Source organism: Mesoplodon bidens, assembly GCF_964165515.1.
Source record: "Mesoplodon bidens genome assembly, chromosome: 1".
NCBI lineage: Eukaryota > Metazoa > Chordata > Mammalia > Artiodactyla > Ziphiidae > Mesoplodon > Mesoplodon bidens.
In genome coordinates, this window is record NC_138176.1 from 506153 (window position 1) to 526332 (window position 20180).

The 20180-nt window shown below is 64.9% G+C and overlaps 1 protein-coding gene across 3 annotated transcripts; it reads right to left on the reverse strand.

Annotated features, from left to right (window-relative positions):
• Window positions 1–15924: 15924 nt before the first annotated feature.
• Window positions 15925–18064, reverse strand: LOC308617742 (uncharacterized protein). Of its 3 annotated transcripts, none has more exons than XR_014015923.1 (3): window positions 17589–18064; window positions 16318–17173; window positions 15925–16202 (listed from the first exon to the last, which is right to left on the reverse strand). XR_014015923.1 is itself a non-coding variant. In XM_081235082.1 (2 exons), the coding sequence occupies exons 1-2, from the start codon at window positions 17982–17984 to the stop codon at window positions 16889–16891; spliced, it is 681 nt and encodes a 226-aa protein (XP_081091208.1). In that variant the 5' UTR covers window positions 17985–18064; the 3' UTR covers window positions 15925–16888. The 3 variants fall into 3 exon arrangements, 1 of the variants encoding a protein (XP_081091208.1); XR_014015924.1 differs by having other exon boundaries at window positions 15925–16220; XM_081235082.1 differs by having other exon boundaries at window positions 15925–17173.
• Between the last annotated feature and the right edge of the window lie 2116 nt (window positions 18065–20180).

Consider the following 20180-nt stretch of genomic DNA (forward strand, 5'->3'; position numbering starts at 1 on the left):
CCCCGCTCTGCTCTGGAGGCCGAGGGGTCAGAGGGGAGCCAGGACCTGTGCGACGGGCCCCACCCAGGCCACGTGGGGCCCCTGGCCCTGGACGGGGACTTCAGGGTGGTGGGCGGGTGTGGCCAGGTGCCCCAGACGCTGAGGGGGCGGGGGGGTGGGGACAGGAGCTGTATCCTGCTGGTTTCCGTGTCCTGGCATCCAGGCTGGGGGGCACCCCGGAGCCTTGGTTCTGCTCCCCGCCCACTGACTCACGCTCCTGGGCCCCTGCGGGGTTTCAGGAAGTGGTGTCAGAGCTGAAAACCTCTGTCAGGGTTTCAGGGCTGCTTCCAGCTCTGAGTCAGCCTGCATCCTCCCTGAGTCAGACTGCGCGGCCACGGCCCCACAGCCCGGGTCAGGGCCATGGTGCTCCAAGGGCGGGCTCCGAGGCCCTTGCGGAGAGAATCGGGGCTCGAGCTCCCTAGAAGCACGGCCAAGGCCGAGGACCTGCTCCCCCCGGGAGGGGCCCTGCCTCCAGGAGAGACTGGACGGGGCCATCTCTTGAGGGTTGCCCTGGACACAGCCTCCAGGGGGGCAGCACGTTGCGGTGGGGGTAGCGGCCCTGCCTGTGGAGCCAGGACCGCAGGATCCGTGTGCTGGGTCTTCCAGACTGCCGGCTGCGGGGTTCCGGGCCACAAGCAGCCCCTGCTGGTTCCTAGGGTCAGGAGCTGGCAGGCCCACGGAGGTGAGCTCCCGCAGCCCGGAGCTCAGTGTCTTGCCAGCTGGGCAGGAGCCTGGGCGCAGTGCGGACTCCCGCAGCCTCCCTCCACCTCAGGGTACAGCAAGGGGCTGCCACTGTGCTCCAGGGCCAGACACCCAGACGCGCACACGTGGGAGGCTGGCTGGCCCTTTGTTGAAGCAGGAGCCTGCTGTGCGCGTCACACACGTGCCTGTGTGTCAGGGAGTGCCCATATGCTCGCTCACCAGCGGAGGTGGCCATGGGGCTGGCCCGGAGGCTGGGCTTTGGAGACAGGGGATGGAGCTTGGGAAACACAGCCCAGGGCACAGGGCTGCCCTGACAGGGACCTGGGAGCAGGTGCAGAGCTGCAGGGGCCAGAGGCGGGCCCCAGATGGCTGGCCTGAAGACGAGCCCACAGGTGGCCCCTGCAGGGGTCCCAGCCAGAACCCCCACCCTACTCCAGCCCTACTCCAGCTTCGAAGGGCCTTAAGCCCAGGGCTGGGGCTGGGGGCAGGCAGGGGGCTCAGCGGGGGACCCGAGGCGGGGAGAGCTCAGGAGGGGCTGTGCCACCAGCAGGGGCAGGAATGCAGAGGAGCAGGCGGGTAGGGCCGGGCTCGGGGCGCACCGGCTGGGCCTGATTCGGGGGCCCTGGAGGGAGGCCCCTGCCCTGGCTGGTGGGCCTGGGGGATGTGTGACGGGCAGTGGATCTGAGTCCTGCTGGGTCACGGGCAGAGCTGGCTCAGGCCTGGGTCCCGGGGGAGAAGCAGAGGCGGGGCTCTCTCTGGAAAAACGTGAAGAGGCCGCCCGCTGGTCCGTCCCGTCGGCGCCGCCGCCGTCGTGCTCCCACCGTTGCTGGCTGCGGACTCAAGGCCACTCTCTGGTTTGAGCGTTTTAGGTCACTCCAGCTTTCTCCGGCTGTGAACTGTGCAGCACACAGACTGCTTGGTAGTTAACGGGGAGGTTAAGGCCAGGCTGCCCTCCCCCCAGCCCAGGAAGCAGACCCCAAGGCCTGTTAAGTGTCCCCGTGGGCGCAAGGTGGACGCTTGGGTACCTGGTGCGTCGTCTGACAGATCTTTTTGCACGTGTTAAATATTTCATAATTTAAAAAACATTTTTAAGGTAAAAATCTTAGGAGGCACAGAGGTGTAAATGAGATCCTGAGGGCCCAGCAGTGACACCGTCCGCCCAGGGTGGGTCAAGGTCAGTGGGCAGCCCGGGCTTCCCCACCCTCCTTTGTGAAATGGGAAAGTGGAGGTGCCCGGGGCAGCCGCGCCCACACTGCCCAGGAGCGGCGACGGGCTGGCCCGAGGGCGACTCCGCGTGGCCAGGACAGAAAGTGCGCCTTCCCGACCTTCCTTCAAAAGTGGTAACTTGCTGTGAGTCCTGCAAGGAACCACCACCCTCTCCTGTGCGCGCTGTCCAGCGGCCGAGAGCCTGAGGGCAGGATGGAGCAGGGAAATGTGAGGCCTGGTGTGGGGGAGGGGTGCTCCCCCTAGAAATAGAGCCGGGTGGGGAGATGAAAACAGAGCCTGACGTGTGGGAGTGGGGGCCACGGAAGCCCACCACGCCTGACTCCCGAGTAAAGGCATGAAGAAAATGAGGGGCTGGCGGTTCAGACAGAGGAGCAGCCAATACAGGGGCCTGGGCAGAGAGCAGGGCTCCGCACTGGGGCTGCGGGGCGGGGAGGGCAGAGGGGCTGAGAGGCTGAGAGGCGGAGGCTGGCATTGTTCAGGCAGGGCCGCCGTGGCCGGTGCAGACCGGGCAGCAGCGAGGCACCTGACAGCCCTGGGGGACGAGGACCAGGATGCGGCAGCGAAGACCCAAGAAGTCAGGTTCCAGGGGCACCTGGAAGGCAGAGCTGGTGGGCCCGACATCACAGGCATCACTAACGCGGCATGTTTAGAGAGAGTTCCAGAAGACGGGAGGGCGGGTGCTCAACCAAAGGGCCCTGGAGCCATCGTGCGGGGTTGGTGGGGGCTGAGCCCCGGGCTCCCGGCTCCCCCGTGGCGTTGCGGCTGAGCGAGCTCGCCAGACTGTTTCTGAGCTGTGCGGTACAGCAGCCGGCCTAACGTTGCACGTGTATTAAATATGCTGTGACACCTAAAAAACACCTTTCAGGGAAAGACACCCTAGACACAAAACGTGTGAGAAGTGAACTGGTGACGGGGAGCTTCCATAAAACTAACTTAGAGGTTCAGCCAGAACACAGAGTTTGTTTAGCTCAAAGTTGTGATTACATTCAGGTAGTAAATTAAGCAAAGCAGATTGCAATTGACTGAGATTAGAAATGAAGGCACGGAGAAGACGCAGGAAAGGACATGTGAGCATGTTGGGACAATGACTGGCTGCTGCCCCGAGGGCCGCCAGGCCCTCAGCACCCATAGGCTTGGGGCTCCAGGCCCCTCTGGCGGCCCTGCCGCTGCCACGGGGTTGGGGGTGGGGGGAAGCTGCCCTGGAAGGGATGTGGCTCACGCGTTGAAAGTGGTAAAAAGATGCCCAGAGAACAGGCTGGCGGAAACCCACACGATTCACAGCGATGGCCCTTGGGTGGCAGAATGGTCACTTCTGTATTGTTGGCAGTCCTAGCAACATGTTGTTCTGTAATCGGAAAAAAAATGAGAATAATGGCTCTAACAAGGTCGCCTGAGAGAGACAGGCCTGCTGCTGCGCCCCACATACGCTTGACATCCGTCCCGGTTGCCCCATCCCCTCATAGACCCTGAAAAGGACACACTTGTTAAGAGAGAAGCTCCCTCAGAGAACCAGCCAACGAGGCAGCCGTGGGCCTGATCCGTCTCTTGGCCTCCAGCCCTGCTGGGCCTCACCCACCAGCAAAAATGGAACCGTCCAGGAGAGGGTTGTTGGGAGTCCAGGGGCCAGAGCAGCCCTGGCCTCACCCCAGGGGAGGCGTGAGGACCCCAGGCCCAGATCCCACTGCCGTCCACCAGGTGTTCTGGGGGGGGGTCTTTGTCCCTGCAGTGTAACAGGCCACACGGTGCGATGAAGTGGTACCTGCCCTCCGTGACCCCCACTCCACCCCTCAAGTCAGCTGAGTGGCCATCCAGGCAGAGGGCATGCCCGCAGGCCAAGGAGGGTGGGCAGGGACAGTGCAGGGTTGGGTGGGGATGTGGCATGTCTGGACACCTTTACTGCCAGTCACCTGGACTGCCGGCCCCACCCCTAGACCCCTGGCCCCAGAGGACAGCATACCGCCCACCCCGCCCACTGGGTGCAGCCAGTCTGGGTAGCTGGCTGGTGGGTGTTGAGCCCTCTCTGGGCTCCCAGAGGAAAGCCCACCCTCCCAGGCCAGGCCCCGGGAGAGACCAAGCGTTCCTCACTGGCCCCCGCACCCCCTTCACCACTGCGAGGTCACAGCCCCAAACCCACAGGTCCTCACACACGTGCTCACACATATGTGCGTGCACACTCAGCCCCCGGGGCTCCCCCTCTCTTCCCACCGCCTGTGGCCCCGGCTCTGACCTTCTGGGCTGGGCGCTCCTCTGTGACCCACGGCTGCCTGGAGTGGAGGGGTCTCAGGATGCCCCCCAGTGTGGCCCTTAGCCTGGCAGCCAGGACAGGTCAGCCCCTTCCCCAGATCCAGGGTCCGCTCAGCCCTACCCGCCCCCTCCAGGGGTGGGCAGGGGCGGAGCGAGTCCACCGGGGTGGCTTAGCTGGGGTCTCCCACCGCCTTGGCCCAGTCTGGCGGCTTCTCCATCCAGGAGGGTGGGAAGGGGCCCCTGGGAGGCGCCTGGAGCCGAGAGGATGTTGGTTCCGGTTTAGGCTGCTCTTGTCCTTGGGAAGCAAGGCTCCCCCTGCTGGTCTGGGCCTCAGTTTCCTCCTCAGCAGAGCGGGGGCCAGCGCTGAGGGAAGCAGGAGGTGCCCAGTCTCAGGCTGTGCCCTCACCCGCAGCACTCCCCACCCCTCACTGACCCCCCAGGCCTCTACTAAGGGGCCCTCGGTACCTGCGGGGACCCCGAGGGGCCTTGGGTCAGGGACGCTGAGCTGACCTGAGGAGCGCTGTCTGCCTGTGGGTCAGCCGGCTGGGGGCCCAGGAGACTGCCATGGGCAGCAGCCACCGAGGGGGGCAGCCTGAAGGTGACAGGTCCCTCCCCAAACCTGGGGGCGCAGCTCCCTGTGAGAAAGAGACCCCCGGCCCCTGGGTCATGGACAGCAGTGACCGTGCGGGGGCCGGGGACCTGGGCCGAGCCTGGGGTCCGGACCCAGGGCCGGTGGGCAGGGCTGAGTGTGCGTGCAAGCCTGTGTGACAAGCCCAGCGGCCCAGGCTCTGGGCCAGTGGCCAGGGTGGGGCTGCCAGGTCAGCAGTCTGAAAAAAGCAGCCACAGTTCTTCCTCGGGTTGGGGGTCCCGGGAAGGCCAAGGGTGCCCTGGGAAGCGCCGTCTATGCCGTGGCCTTGGAGGACGGAGGGCAGTTCCCATGGCCGGGCAACTGTTCCGGATCCGCCCCGGAGAGGGGAGAGAAAGTATCCAGAAGCCGAGATTATCTCCCCAGCAAGGGAGCTGCTCAGACACAACCTTGAAACCCCGACGTGGAGGCTGGGGGCGGGGGGGGCCCAGGTCCAGGCTTAACTCCTTGCCTTCCGTCCCGGCCCTACCTCAGAGCCTTCAGGCCCAGCCTGGCCCACGCATGGGTCCCGCCTGGGGACCCAGCACCCACAGGGGGCTTCCCACAGGTGCCCAGGGCCTCTGACCGCAGTCACGCTGGCCGCACGGCACTCCCGACCAGGCCGGGCTCGGGCTCTCGGCGCCAGAAGCCCCTAGCCCAGGAGGCCCCGGGAGCCACAGGAGTCTCGGCCCAGACCTGGTTTCCCGTCCCCCCACCTCTCCAGGCCCACGTCCTCTCCACAAACAGGGTGTAGGGATGCCAGATTTAGCAAATAAAAATCCAGGGCACCCAGTTAAAGTCCAGTTTCAGACAAACAACGCATAATTCTCCCCGTGGCCACGCTCCCCACGTTACTGCGTGCTCTCCACCATGAGGACCTCAGGCCGCCGGGATTTGCACCCCCTGCTCTTCAAGGGGCCTTGGAGAGGTTTCCAGTCTGTCTGCGGCAGTTCCTCTTGAGTGGACAGACACCTGGGGGTGGAATTGCCACGTCACAGGGCGGACACCGCTTCAACCTGCTGTCTCCAGACAGGTGGGCCATTTTCAGAGCCTCCTTTGATGGGTGGGGAAACAGGCCAGGAGAGGTGGCCTGCACACCACGGCCCTGTGAGCTGCAACCAGGCCTCAGCCGCGCCCTGGGGAGGGGCTGCTGACCCTGCCTGGCCTGCCCCTCGGGGTGGGGAACGCCAGTGGATAATAACCCAGGGAATGCAGGGCAGGATTGGGGTGCAGTTCAGGTTGGGGCACAGGGCAGGATTGGGGTGCAGGGCAGAGGCTGAGGTCTCTGTGTTCCGTAGGCCACCCTCTCTGGGAACCCACCAAGGGTTAATGTAGGCTACCTCCTGGTGGCTGGAAACTTTGGCCTGAGCTAGCAGACAGCTGTGGGGACACCCCCCACCAGGAATGGAGCAATGGGAGGGAGTGAGCAGTCCTGAAGGACACCCCTTATCACTAGTCAACTCCATGCCAAGCACGTCCTCCAGGGCCGGCAAGGATACTTTCTGTCTTGTGGGCAAAGGGCGGGCCGGGCCCAGCATGTTTTGTGTTGCAGGGGCCGCTTTGTGGGTGCCTCTCCACCCAGGGTTTGGCTGGACCCAGCAGGGGGCCCTGCCCCAGGTGACAGGGACCAGGACGCAGTGCCCGGGGCTGTGTGGACGCCAAAGAGTTGGCAAACAGGAAGGTTTCCCGCAGTGGGGTCCGGCCAGAGGCTGCAGAAGTGAGAGGCACCCTGTGTCCCTCGTCCGGCCACCCTGGAATCCAGCTGCTGTGTCTGCCCGGGGGGACCGTCCTCACCACTTAGGGAGGGGGCTGGACCCGGCAGGCACTGCTCCACTCAGCTCCTAGAGAAGTCTGACAGGGTCCCCTGGACGGGTCTGCGGCCAGAGCACAGGAGGGGGCAGCCGGGGGCCTGGGTTCCTGCTCTGGGCTTGGGTCCCACTGAAAGCCTGAAGGGCCGCACAGCGCCTCGAGGCAGGGCGAGCACTGGGGATGCACCCGTTGGGCAGCGAGCAGCCTCAGCGCCCTCTGGCTGGGGCCTTCCTGCCCTCGGCTGTGGCCGGAAGCTGGCCCTGAGCCCCCTCCTTCACCTCCAGAAGCCACAGAGCAAGCCTTCCTGGGGCTGAGACCCCAAGGGTCTGGGCCCTCCAGGGGTCCAGGAGGGCTGGATGGGATTGAAACCCGCCGTGGAAGGCAGGCCCAGCCCCTCAGCCGTCTCCTCCCTCTGCCTAGCTCTACGTGGCAGCCTGAGGGGGGCTCCTGGACACACAGTCTACTCCCTGCCGCCCTTGGGGAAACACAGTGGGTCCAGCCCCCTCACCCCAGCTGGCCTCCCACCCAAAGCCCCCGGGCTCCTGCTGGTAGAGGGCCAGCTACCCCCACTGCCGGAGGGAAAGTGGAGGCAGGGGCTTAAGGGGGCGACGGGAGCACAGCCAGCGGCACAGCAGCGGACGGCTTGGGGTCCACACGCCGGAGATGCTGGGCTGGGGCCAGAAGGCTCAGGCTGCCGTCCCTGCCCCATCTTCTCTTTATGCCTTTCTGGATGCAAAAAGTGGTTTGTAATTAGCAGGCATTGATTTTATCATCAGGACGGTAAGATTAAGAAGACAAGGGAGGCCTCCAAGGTGCTTTAGAGCAGCAGGGCCTCCCGCACCCATCGCCACTCCAACTCCCTGTCTCTGTGTCTCTATCCATCTGCCTCTCGCCTCCTTCTTTCCTGCAGGCCCATCGCCCACCCACCTGAGGGGCCCAAGGTCAAGGGTGCAAGTGTGCTTCCCAAGAGCCATGGGATGCAGCTTCGAGGGGGAGGGTCAAGGGCGATGGAGGCTCAGGACGGGGCGGCCCCCGGGCTGGGGGGAGCAGGACCCCAAGTGGTTCTCCAGAGAACAGGGGCCTGAGCAGATGGCCCCAGAGACGCCACTCGAGTTGGGGCTTCACCCATCAGCCTGAGACTCAGCAGGCCGCCGCCCTCGGGCCTCTGAGCTCCCGGGGTGGGGGTGGGGGTCTTCCTCCACCAAGGGCCCCTCCCCTGCCCATCAGAGGTCAGGATCTGACACCCCCTTTGTGGCCCCATACAGCCCAAAGGTCGGCCCGGTCCCTCCTGTCCCGGCCGCCCAGGAGAGCCCTGAGCAACTGCCCACTGGCGTCTTCTGACCCTGCACCCACTGGCAGGCTGCACGGCCCCCAGAGGCCCTGGACTGCGAACAGTCTCCCGGCAGGGGTACCCACCGCTTCCACGCAGCCCAGGGTCTGCAGCTTCTCAGCCACACTGCTCAGCCGGGACGGGTCCAGGCCACGGTGGGCATGTGTCAGGAGGGCCTGGCACGTCCACAGGCATGGGTGGTCGCTCCCTCACCTGGCTTCCCTCACACGTCCACCTGTGCCCTCCGCCTGCCTTTACCCATTCAGGAGCCGCCCCTCAGTTGGGGTTCGATGCAACAGTCCCGAGGCTCCACTGGTCGGCTGAGAGCCCGAGGGGCTGCTGCACACACACCACACATGCATGCACAGACACACACACACACCAGAGCAGGTCTCAGGGCAAAGGGAGGGCAGGGTGGGGTCGCCTGTCTGGACCCTCAGGCAGGGAGGGGGGCCGTCCCTGGTCCTGGAGGCACGGACCACCCCAGGGGCGGAGGGGGAGCAGAGGCTGTGGGTGCTGCACGGGAGGGGGCCCTGGGACCCAGGGGGCAGATGTGGGACGTGATGGCCGGTCAGTTTCAGACTCGGGCCACTACCTCTGCCGTTCCCTGCAGGTCAGAAATGTTCGTGAGCAGAGTGGGGACACTCGCCCGTGTGGAGCCAGCTGCCCCTCCAGCAGGTACTGACTGCGCCCACGGCCACACGCGGCGGGAGGCTGAGCTGCCCTCCTGGGGCTCCTGGGCCTGGGAGAGGGGTGGCGCGCCTGTGTGGGTCTCTGTGTGCGAAGACTTGGGTCTTCGATCAGCTGTTCCCTGGGTGCCGCTCCCTCGCCTGTCCCTACAGTGTCCCCCCAAGACTGCAGAGTCCCTGCCCCTTTCCAGACAGCCTGGGGCCCTGGGGCAGAGCTGAGCACACGGCGGGCGGGTGTGCGGCCAGGCAGAGCTCCCCCACCGGATCCTCTGGACTACGGGCAGCCCCAGCCCCAGGCGGCCTCCTGAGGCAGGGGTCCTGGGGCTCCATGGCCGGGGCAGGACGCTGGGAGGTCGGGACGGGAGGGGAGAGGTGCCACCTCCCTGGAGGCTCTCTCTCCCTTGTGCGTTCTGGGCCGTGACGCAAGCAGAGGCTCGTGGGGAGATAAGGTCCAGAGGAGGCTGCCGGCCAGGGCTGGCCCGGTCCCAGGTCCTGGCCAGCAGCCCCCGGCCCCGTGGGCCTAGCCGCCCGCTTGCCAAGGCTGGGCGCTCTGCTCAGAGCAGGTCTTTGTGCCCCAATCTCGCAGGTGCGGGGGCAGGCGGGGTCCTTGGCACAGAGCAGCCCGTGACCGCACGTGATGGCTGCTGCTCTGGGCGCCACCCGCCAAGGTCTCTGCCTCACATAAAGGGGCGCCCGGCGGCCGCAGCAGCAGAGCCCGCAGTCAGCAAGCGGCTCTCCTCCTCGCTCCTGGCCCCGCTCGCCCGCAGAGACTCCGGACCTGAAGCTGACCAGGTAAGGCCCGGCTGGCCTTCCTGCCTCCTCCTCAGCCCACCAGCCCGTCCCGCTCGCTCGCACCCACAGGACGCCTGCAGCCGCCCAGCCGAGCCGAGCCTGCAGCTTGTCCGCGCGCCTCACCTGACCCAGCACGGACCCTCCCGGACCCGCGCCCGTGCCGGCCACGCCGCTCGCTGTTCCTTTTTCCTATGCACATACTTCTTTGAGGGTCTGGCCTAAAGAGGTGTAGGGCATGGGAAAATGGGGCGCCGAGGTCCTGCTGCGCCGCAGAGCCCATTCCCCGCCACGCACCTGCCTCTGGACCTGCTTCCACGTCCCGCACGCCGGATCGGGGATGGATCCCGATGACGGAGCCACGGGGTCCTTGCCCTCCTCCATCAGGATGATGGATGAGGGGGCGGGGGCAGGGAGAGGGAGGGGTCCCCCGTCCTAGGACAAGAAGATCGGGTAACCTTCGCTTCCGTGCATGCCCCAGAGCTGTGGACAGCGTGGTCCAGGCCCTGCCCCTGCAGGAGCGTGGGAGGGGGGCTGAGCAGGGCCCTGCTCCACGGCGACTGTCACTGGGGCTGCCCTGAAAAGTTACAGAAGGTGCCGGAACAGGAGCGGGGTCAGCCCGTCTGGGAACACTGCGGGGTCTGGGTCTGGGACCAGGGGGATTGGACGTGCAGAGAAGTGGGGCGGGGGAGGGCGTCAGCGGGGGCTGCCGTGGGCCTGCTCCCTCCACTTTCATCACACTTGTATTTTCCCTTCGTAAATGTCAATAAAGGTGATTTCATGTAAAGTTCAGTGTGGAAACGCTTTGACCGCTGAAGCCCGAAAGTGTGCTTTCCTCTCTGTGCTGATGGGGGCGGGGGGGGGCAGTGAGGTGGGGGGCTGTTAACCAGGGTCACGGGGGCAGGACACTCCCAGAGCGCTGGCGGCGCCAGGTGGGCGGGCCAGGACTCCCAGGGCTGGAGTGAGCACAGCCCGACCCCCAGCACTGCCTGGGGCACCGAACGGGGCTCATAGACACCAGGCTCCCTTTACCAGTGGTCGCCCCAGGCTCGGCAGTGGGAAGGCAGAGTGCCAGGCCCCCGAGACCCTCCCTGCTCAGGCAGCCACCCACCCCCACAGTGCCACTCTCCGTCCGGTCCATCCTCACCAGGGGGCTGGGGGCTGGGACCATTGAGAGTATGGAAGGGAAGCAGGTATACACAATACTCTGAGTGCATGAGGAACAGTGACCTGATCCAGACACCTGTGTTTCCTGTGATGCAGAGGTGGCTGGCAGGCACGGCTGGATCCAGGCAGCCAGTGGCTCTGCCTTGCTCTCTACCATTATCCTCCTGTCAGCAGCTGCAGGGTATGGCTCCAGGGCCCAGGAAGGGAAACCCTTCAGAGTCACTGCAGCTGGCCGGGCATACCCTCCCCTTGGTCCCAGACTTGCCCCAGCCGCAGGGTGGGGTCCCTTGTGGGTGGCTCCCTCGGCAGTTAGATAGGCCAGGAGTCCCCACCAGGAGGTCGAGCAGAGCAGACCAGTGTGTCCTGTATCAGATCTGGTTCAGCTGAGGAGCACAGAGAACAGCCTGGGGCCAGGCGGCCCTCGGGAAAGCCAGGTGACGCCCCTATAGGCCGCCAGTCGCAGGGGCCCCCCGTAAATGGTGGGGTGGGGATCACAGAGGCACTGGGTGAATGATCCTGCCCCACAAACCTCAGCATAGCTTCCCTGGGGAGGGGTTTCCCTCCACCTGCCCCCTTGTCTGTTGCAATTATGACAGCTGGGAATGAGGATCTTACCGGCCTGGGGAGGGGGCGACACGGAGCCCTCCAGCTGCAGAGGCCTGGGTGGTCCTGCCGCCCCGGGAGGACCCGGGGAGGCTTGTTTTCCCCTCTGGTGGCCAGGAGCCCCGCGGTGCGGCCCTGGTGGTCCTGACCCCTGCACAGCAATGGTCTTGGATATGACAGGTCCTCTGCCACCAGGGGCCACTGAAGTGGGAGGAGGACCGAGAATCTGTGCAGTCATGGGGGGGAGGTGCTCCCACACCCTTAAGGGGGCTTGGCAGTGCCGCGTGCGTCTGTTCTGCAAGCCCCTTGGCTATGGGGCCTGTGCGGGTGGCCTGGCTGAGAGCACCCATTCTTGACCCACAACCAGGCATCATGACGCCTGGGCGCCAAGAATTGGGTGGCTCAGAACTGGGCGGGGCGGGGGGGCGGAGGGATGTGCTTGGCCCTGGGAAGGGGAGGGGCCGACACCCAAGCAGCCCCACCCAGCACCTCCTATGACTACTGCAGACAGAAAAGTTTAGAGCAAGACAGCCCGGAGACCCCACCAGCTGGTTCTGCTGTAAATATTTTGGCCTATGTACCTTATCGTATGGATTTGGAACCTCCTGCATATAAGTTTCAGGCATGAGGCCCTGCAGTCTGTCACCAGGTCTTGCTCCCACACCAGAGGAGGTGGACCTGGCAGAGCCACGGGCTCTCCCATCTTCACCCGGTTCCTGCTCAAGGCCGGCTGCCCCAGCCAGTGTCCACTGCAAAGTCCCTGTTGCCCTAAACTGGGACTTAGACTGTTCTGCCCAGTCCCTGCCAGTGGCTGAGGCTCTAACGCGCCTGTCTGAGCAGCAGGACGGAAGGAGGGCTTGGGAAGCACCACCAGTCGCTGCTGGTCATGACAGCCGTGGGGTAGAGAGGACCAGGTAAGTGGGCACTGCTGCCCAGAAGTGGGGGGAGGTTGCAGACAAGTGACACCCAAAGCCCTGGGAGCGGGGGCGACAGCACTCAGGCAAAAGACACACAGACACAGAGACACACACACACACACCACGGGACAAACAGACACAGACACACACACACACACCACGGGACACACAGACACAGACACACACAGAGGCACACACACACACACACACCACGGGACACACAGACACAGACACACACACAGAGGCGCACACACACACACCACGGGACACACAGACACAGAGACACACACAGAGGCACACACACACACACACACCACGGGACACAGACACAGAGACACACACAGAGGCACACACACACACACACACACCACGGGACACACAGACACAGACACACACACACACACCACGGGACACACAGACACAGACACACACACACACACCACGGGACACACAGACACAGACACACACACACACACCACAGGACAGACACACACACACACAGGCGCACACACACACACACCACGGGACACACAGACACAGAGACACACACAGAGGCACACACACACACACACACCACGGGACAGACAGACACAGACACACACACAGAGGCGCACACACACACACCACGGGACACACAGACACAGACACACACAGAGGCACACACACACACACCACGGGACAGACAGATACAGAGACACACACAGAGGCGCACACAGACACACCACGGGATACACAGACAGACACACACACAGAGGCACACACACACACACCACGGGACACACAGACACAGACACAGACACACACCACGGGACACACAGACACAGACACACACACAGAGGTGCACACACACACACACCACGGGACACACAGACACACACAGAGAGGCACACACACACACACACATCACAGGACACAGAGGCTGAGGATCGCTCAGCTTCCCCTGATCCACTGGGTAGCCTGGAAGGAACAAGACAAGCTAGACACTGGCTAAGATTTTAGGGTCGAGAGAGAATCCAGGCAGGCATTTCTGAACCAGAGGTTAAAACAGCTGAAACCACACAAACCTGTACCTGTTTAAGCAAATCCCGATCCCACAAGAGACCCTGAATAAACGGCTCCACACAGTCGTAAAAGCCCCACCTCTGTAAAGGAAGCCACAGTCGCGATGAGTAGTGAAGCCACAGTCGCGATGAGTAGTAAGGCCCACATCGTGCTGCTGTGGAACTTGGTCAAAACCCCAAAGGCTCCAACTGGCCTTCGGCAGCTGCCCCCACCCTGGCCCGGCTCTATCCTCCGACACCCAGGCTTCTGCTTCTTGCGCGGAGGCTTTCTGCTCAGAACCCACCCTCCACAGCGGGCGGGAGGTCCCCGGGTCTCCGCCCTGCGGTGCCTTCCTGCCGGGCAGGCCCCAGGGCGCACCCTCCCCCTCCCAGCTGTGCCCCACTGCCCTTCCCCGGCCACCTGCCTCTTCCTCAATCTCTCCTACTCTCCCCCAAAGCACTCCTGTAATGAAGACGAAGTGATCCTGTACTGAATACCCAGGTCCTCTCTGAACTGGCCCTTCACCGCGGTAGCCGGGCATCATCCCCACGCCCCGGCTCGCCCACTGTCACCCATGTGGCGCAGACACCCTCTGAGTGCCGTGTCGGAACCCTCCGGGAAGTCTGCACCCCTGGCTCTTCCCTCCAGCGATGAGGCGGCTTCCAGGCGCGCCTCGGGCAGGGAGGGGGCCTCTCTCTCCTGCTCCGGGGGCACAGCCCTGCAGGCGAGGACAGCTCAGGGGGCGCAGGCCAGAAGCTGCGTGGGTCCTTCCTCAGCAAAGGGAGAGCAGGGCAGCACAGGGAGCGGTCCCGCTCACACGCGCTCCGGAAGCTACCATCAGTTCCTTTCCCGTTTCCAGCGTTGGGGTCATGGTTAACGTGGAACTCAAACACCAAGGTGAGAAGCACCTTCACTTCCTCCTAATCCTGCCGGTTTCCATTTTCATGCACAAAGCTTGGAAGCACATAGCATAAGAATCCGACTTTATTTACCCTAACTGGAAACCTTCTATTGAATAAGTTACCCTTAGTTACCCACAAGGAAGGGTAGCGTTACCCACGTGTGAGCGCCTGGCGCAGCACAGTCCACTTTGGCCTTTGACTGTTTGCTGACCCATCACTTCCTAAACCAACCCTTTGGCAACTTTCAGGTATGAAGTGGCTCTGAAACGCCTTCAACTGTAAACCCTCCACAGTCCTAAGGCCGGAAGGTTCCAGGTGCCACTGGCCTCAGGCCCACACAGGGGATCACCGTGTCTCTGCAGGTAGATGCCAGACACAGCTCTGCACGGAGGCCCAGTGTCTGATAGGCCTGAGCTGCAGGCTTCTGGGCAGCCTCACGTCCTTAAAAGACATGCCGGGTCTCTGGCGGGGCGCACAGGCGCAGGCTCCCCAGGGCAAAGCTGGGCTCAGCACGTGCACCGGGCTCCCGGCGTCTGGGGGGCTGCCTGCCGCACGAGGCCCACGGGGAAGCCCGAGAGGCTGGTTCCGCTAGGGAGGGACCCCAGAAGGAGCCCAGAGGCTGGGCCAGAGCCGGGGGCCCAGGCAAGGATGCCCATGGGCACAGCAGTTGCAGGCCGCACGCAGCCCAGGGCAGAGGGTCGGGGGTCAGAGCGCCAGGGGCGCACGGAGTGCTGTGGGGAAGGGCACGCTCAGCTGGGAGTCCTGCAGATGGCGTTTGTGTTTCACGCGGCGATTCTGAAACCAGGTGAGCAGGGCAACGACGGGTCACCCCCCTACCCGGCCAGTCCCCTCACCTGCACTTCCGGAGAGCTGCATCTCCCGGGCCAGCCTCCGGTGCTCCAGCGGGCCCAGGGAGCGGCGGTGCCGGAAGGAGCACTCCAGAGCGCTGACCTGCTCCACCTGTGCGCACACGGGGAGCCCGAGCGCCCTCTGCCTCCTGGCTCAGCCCTGAGGGAGGACAGGAGGGCACCCAGTCCGTGTGGCTGAAAGTGCTGCCTGGGGGGGACAGGGACCCCCCCCCCGGGAGGTGCCACCAGCTGTGACCGCAGAGGGTGCTGGTGGCGGGGCCTCAGGAGAGCAGCCCGCCCTCCAGCCTCCCGCTGGGCCAAGGCGACACCCCTCCTCACCTTCAACTTGAGTGTGGAGGGGGTCCAGAGGCGTGGATGTCGAAGAGGATGATGGGGTGGACAGCAATCCTGACACCGGCCCCTCACCCGCTGCCCAATGCTCCCTTCCAGAAACCAGTTTCTTTCACCCGCAAACAAGGAACTCCAACTCACGTGGCGGGGTGGGGGGGTGCAATGGGGGCTGGCGGAGCCCACCCTTGGCAAAGGCCTGCGGTCTGGGAAAGCCCTCCCATGGACTCCCCGTGTACCCAGGCTCTGTCTCCTGCGGGTCTGTGCTCTGATTTCTAATTATGAGATAGGGCAACACTAAGAACCCCCATGAGGTGAAGATGTCTCCATGGTCATTATTTAAACTTTTTAAAACATGCAAACTTACAGATAATACCAGCCCCACTTTTGGCCACGTAGGACTTGACACCTAAGAGCAGTGATTAAGTCACAAACACTAAAACACGGACTAAGAAAGCCCCCTCCGCCAACGACAAAGCGTTCCGTCAAGTTTGGAAACCACGGGAAGCTCACAAGGACGGAACCACAGTGGGCTCCGGGTCGTGCTGTCCCTAAGCAACCCTGCAGGACTCCAGGTGGCCAGCGACAGGCCACAGTCTGGATGCCGAACGAAGGCACCCGGCTTTGCAGGAGGAGCCACGGGGAGCCCCCCGGACGGAGCAGGTTCGTGACCTACAAGGTGCACTTACCGGTGACCCTCTCGCAGAAGTGGGGCCCCAAGGACTTAGAGCTTGAAGGCCACGTGCTACCGAGTGCTAAGGTGGGCATCCTGGCTCAGAGAGCGTGGGGGCAGCCCCTCCAGGGCGGGGGGGAAGAGAAGTTCCAAGGGGTCTGAGCAGGGAAGACCGCCACTGTGGTTTCTGCTTCCGAGGGGAAGGGTTCACCAGCCGGAGGGGTCCGGCGCAACCCGCAAGCCCCAGTCCTGCAAAGAATGCCCCACCTGCGGCCGGAGTACACAAATGTGTGACCCTGCTCCTGAAACCTCCCCGGCTCCCTTCCCAGCCTGGGAAGGGAGGCCCCCCCATCCCCACACCTACCAGGTGTGGGTGTCCCCAGCGCAGACACTCCTGAGGACTTCACCTCCTTGCCCACGGTCTGGGGGTGGTCCCCTCTGCTGCACACCTGGGCTGGGGCAGACAGGCTCCCCCGGGAGACTTCGGCGGGGCTGGCGGTGTGCGCTGGCCCCGCGCAGCTTCTCTGGGACAGCCGGTCCCCCGAGGCAAAGCTGGAAGCTGTCTCGCAGGCACCAGGAAAGGTGGAGGAGGGAGGCATTGTTGGATGGTGCGGCCGCACTCAGGATCCGCCTCTGGACAGACGGTGGGGGCTGGGAACGGGGTGCCCCGGCCAGGCAGGAGGGCCAGGATGAGCACAGGGTCCGCCTCAGGCTTTGGCAGGGCTGGGCTGCACTTATAAGCTCAGGAGGAGCGGGGTGGGTGGGAGGTGGGTTTGCAAAGAGGACCCAAATGCCCCCCACAGATAAGTAGCACCTAATTGCCTTCCATTCAGAGGCACAAAAGAAGCCATTCACACCTCCCCCGGCTCCAAGATGTCTAGGGGAGGGGCGGGTCTGTGTCCCCGGTGAAGGGAGAGATGGGAACTGAGGACTTGTTACAGCCTTTCATCTCCCCCCCACCCCCACCCGGCTGGCCTGGGCTGCAGGAAGGTGAGGATGGCCCCTTCCCACCCAGCACCCCGGCTGGGAGCCTGTCCTGTGCAGTGCTGAGCTATCTCCTCTGTCCAACTTGCCCCCGTGGGTCTGCAGTGCCAGAGGTGACAGGTGTGCACACCGAGGGGGTCAGGGGTCTGCATCACTACTCCCAGCACAGGGTGGGCTTGGACAGGGCGTGTCTGCGGCAGCCCGCTGTCCTGCTGGGTAGGAATGTGGGCGGGCAACTAGCCAGACAGGGTGGGGAGGGGCTGGTCAGAGAGGGTCCCTCGGGCTACGCTGGCCCTTCTCTCTCTCCACCCCCCAGCCCCTGCCCAGACCCTCTGCTGGGTTTCGCTCTGGTGCCATAGGAGCTGTCTCCAGATTCAGGTGACAGGAAGAAAGGGGGTCTGCTGGCTCAGGACGTGGATGACTCCGCGTCTGGCTCCCAGGAGGAACCGAGCAGGAAGGACAGGGGAGCCACCGTGCTCCGCTGCGGGTCCCCGACCGCTTTGGGCTCCGCTGTGCTGCTGCCTGTCTCCACCCCGTGGTGGCCAGGAGGGTGCAGGGCTCCCGCGGACTGAGAAGCCCAGGCCGCACGGGCTAGCCTAGGGACAGTCACCCTGTCCGAGTCCCCTGTGCCGCCAGCGCCTCACTACTCACTGGCCCAGTCCGCGTCCCTGGCGCCAAGCTGGCCTCGGGGAAGGGGGCGGCGAGGTCTGGGGCGCCCGTGCTCCGTGGGGTGGCGGCGGGGTCAGCGGGCCCTCTCCTCCAACCTTGGCCAGACCGCGTCTGTCTCCTCCACGCGGCCAGGCAGACGGACACGTGGCGCGTTGTAGACGACCGCAGGGTGCTGCTGCGGGGACCCGCTGGCGGGAGCTGCGCCCCCCGGAGCGCGGGCTCTGAGTCGGCGCGGCGCCCCCGGCGGCCGAACTCGGCCCCCAGGCGGCCGCAGGGCTTCCGAGCGGTCGGGTCGAGCACGCAGCCTGGACTCCCAGGGGCGCCGGCGCCAGTTTGGGCGGGATACCGAGGCCGCCCCCGCTCCCGCCCCGCGGACATCAAAGGCCCCACGGGCCTCGCCTTGGGATTACCCAACCCCGCCCTCGAGCCTCTCGGGCTGGGGAGGGGCCGGTGAGGTAGGGGCCGGTGAGGTGGGAGCCGGGCACACCGGGGAAGAGCCGGGGTCGCGGACCCCGCGTCTTCCTCCCGACCCCAGGCCAGCCCAGTTCGGTCACCGGACCCTGAGGGGTGAGGCTGGGGATTTAACTCACTCGCCGTGTGTCGCGCGGGGTGTCTTGCAGATTACTGCACGGTGTCCTGGAAGTCGCGTGTCCCCAGGGCTGCTCCAAGGACGCCCGGGGGCAGGCTTCTGAGTGCCGCCGCGACAGTGTCTGTTCCGCTACCAGCGACAGCGGCCGAGCTGGGGGGACTCGGGGGCGGGTACGCGGAGCCCCTCCGGGTGGAGGCGGGGCGGTGCCTCCCCAGCGCGGCAAAGAGAAGCCAACCCCAACCCCACGACCGCTGCAGCTGCACAGAACGGGCGGGACAGGCACCCTCTAGGTAACAGGGAACATTTGTTGGGAATTGCCGTATTTTGTGCTCAAAAGCGGTGATTTATGCAATGTCAGGCATTAACAGGTACCACGCCTTTCAAACCCCAGTTTTAGCATCTCTTCCTTTCTAATCTTTCAGGCCCGGCCCCTCGGTCTTTTGTCCACACACGGGCACCATCCTCCGCGCCCACCACCCCAGTTCTGCTGGGCGACCCCCTCCGTAATCCAGGACCCTCCTCTAATGGCCCTGCCACCTCGACTTTCCCAGCCCCTACCCTGAAGCTCCCCTTCCTGAGTCCTAAGGTGACCTCACCTCCGCAGGTCAGACGGCCCCCCACCCCGAGTCCCCCGTCAGCTCCCGGCTGCTGCCTGGGCTGGTCCCCTCTCTTTCTTCAGCACTGCCGCGGGCGCAGGCCCACTCCCTCCCGACCTGGCTGGCTCGTGTCCCCTGGGGCCTCCCCTCCCTCTAACCCTGGCTGCTCCAGTGACAGCTGTGTCACGCACGTCTGGCCTCAGCTGCCTCACTTGGCTAGGGAGCAGCGTCCAGGGGTGCTAAGCCCTGCCCCTCTCCTGGCTCTGGGACGCACCTCCCGGGTTTGCTGCCCCTCGGCAACCCCGCTGTTGCCTTCCTCGGAGACCCGGTGGTTAGGCGCAGGCGTGGCCTCGGCTCTCTGCAGCTGGCCCGCCAGTACGCGCCGCAGCCGACCTCGCACCGAATCCCGCGCATGCGCGCCTCGGAGAGTCGCGTCCCTCCGGCGCGGGGCAGTGCGGGCTGGTGGAGGCGAGCGGTGAGTGGCCGCCCAGCGTTCTCGAGTCCCGTCTACACTCGGAGGCCCTGCGGCCCGACCCAACCCGCGACCCAAGTCAACTCGCCCCCTTGCAAACGGGCTCTTCCAGCAGCCCCAGCCCTGCGTCCTGGCACCTGGTCCTGGAGGTTCCGTTGCCTAAATCCTTAGACCCGCCGGGTTCTCGCCATCACGGCCTCGACTAGTCCAGGCCACCACCACCGACAGCGGGGACGACTACGCCGAGGGAGGCCCCGCGCCTCCCAAGACCCCTTGTCCACGCCCACCCCCACCAAGAGGTGAGGCTGGTCTCGTGTGACCGCATCACTGCTCCCCTGTCCCATCTCTCTCCAACGCCCCGTGGTCTCGCGAGGTTCTCAGAGAGCCAGGGCCACAGCTGTCCCCCCTCCCCCTCCCTCGCAGGTCGGCCCCTCCCCTAACCTCCCTCGTTGAAGCCCAGAGGGCGAGTTTGTGCTTCCGGTGGCGAGAACAGAGGTGTGAGTGTGGGGGCGTGGTGGGCATGACCCTACCCCAGCTGGACGGTAGTCTGGGAGAGCGCCCGGTGGGTTGCGGGTGTGATGAGGTAGAGCCGCGCACGCCCTCCCCTAGTTGGGGCAAGGGCTGCTCATGGGGGCCCCATCACATCTGTCTGGGTCTCCCTGTCGGGCGGGTGGGCGCCTCCCCTATGCCCCTTCCTTCCTAGGGGGCCAGGTAGGAGAGCTTCCTGCTGCTGCCCAAGGAACCTCAGCCCTGGACCCTGCCTCCCCCGTCCCCCTCCATCCTGCCCTCAGGCTGCAGCAGGGCAGGCCGAGTGGACAGGCAGAGGCAGGGCGCACCTCCCACCCCCCAGCCCTCACCTCCCGTCCTCAAAACCACCGCCCTGAGGCTGGTACTGTAGAGAGTATGGGGGCTGCAGC

Bases quoted from the DNA above. Each gene is read 5' to 3' on its own strand.
- LOC308617742 (XM_081235082.1), bottom strand. From the start codon at position 17,984: ATGTCCGCGGGGCGGGAGCGGGGGCGGCCTCGGTATCCCGCCCAAACT. The intron at 17,174-17,588 runs GTGAGTAGTGAG...CTGTCTGGCTAG, and splicing joins CAGGGACGCGGACTGGGCCA to TTGCCCGCCCACATTCCTAC.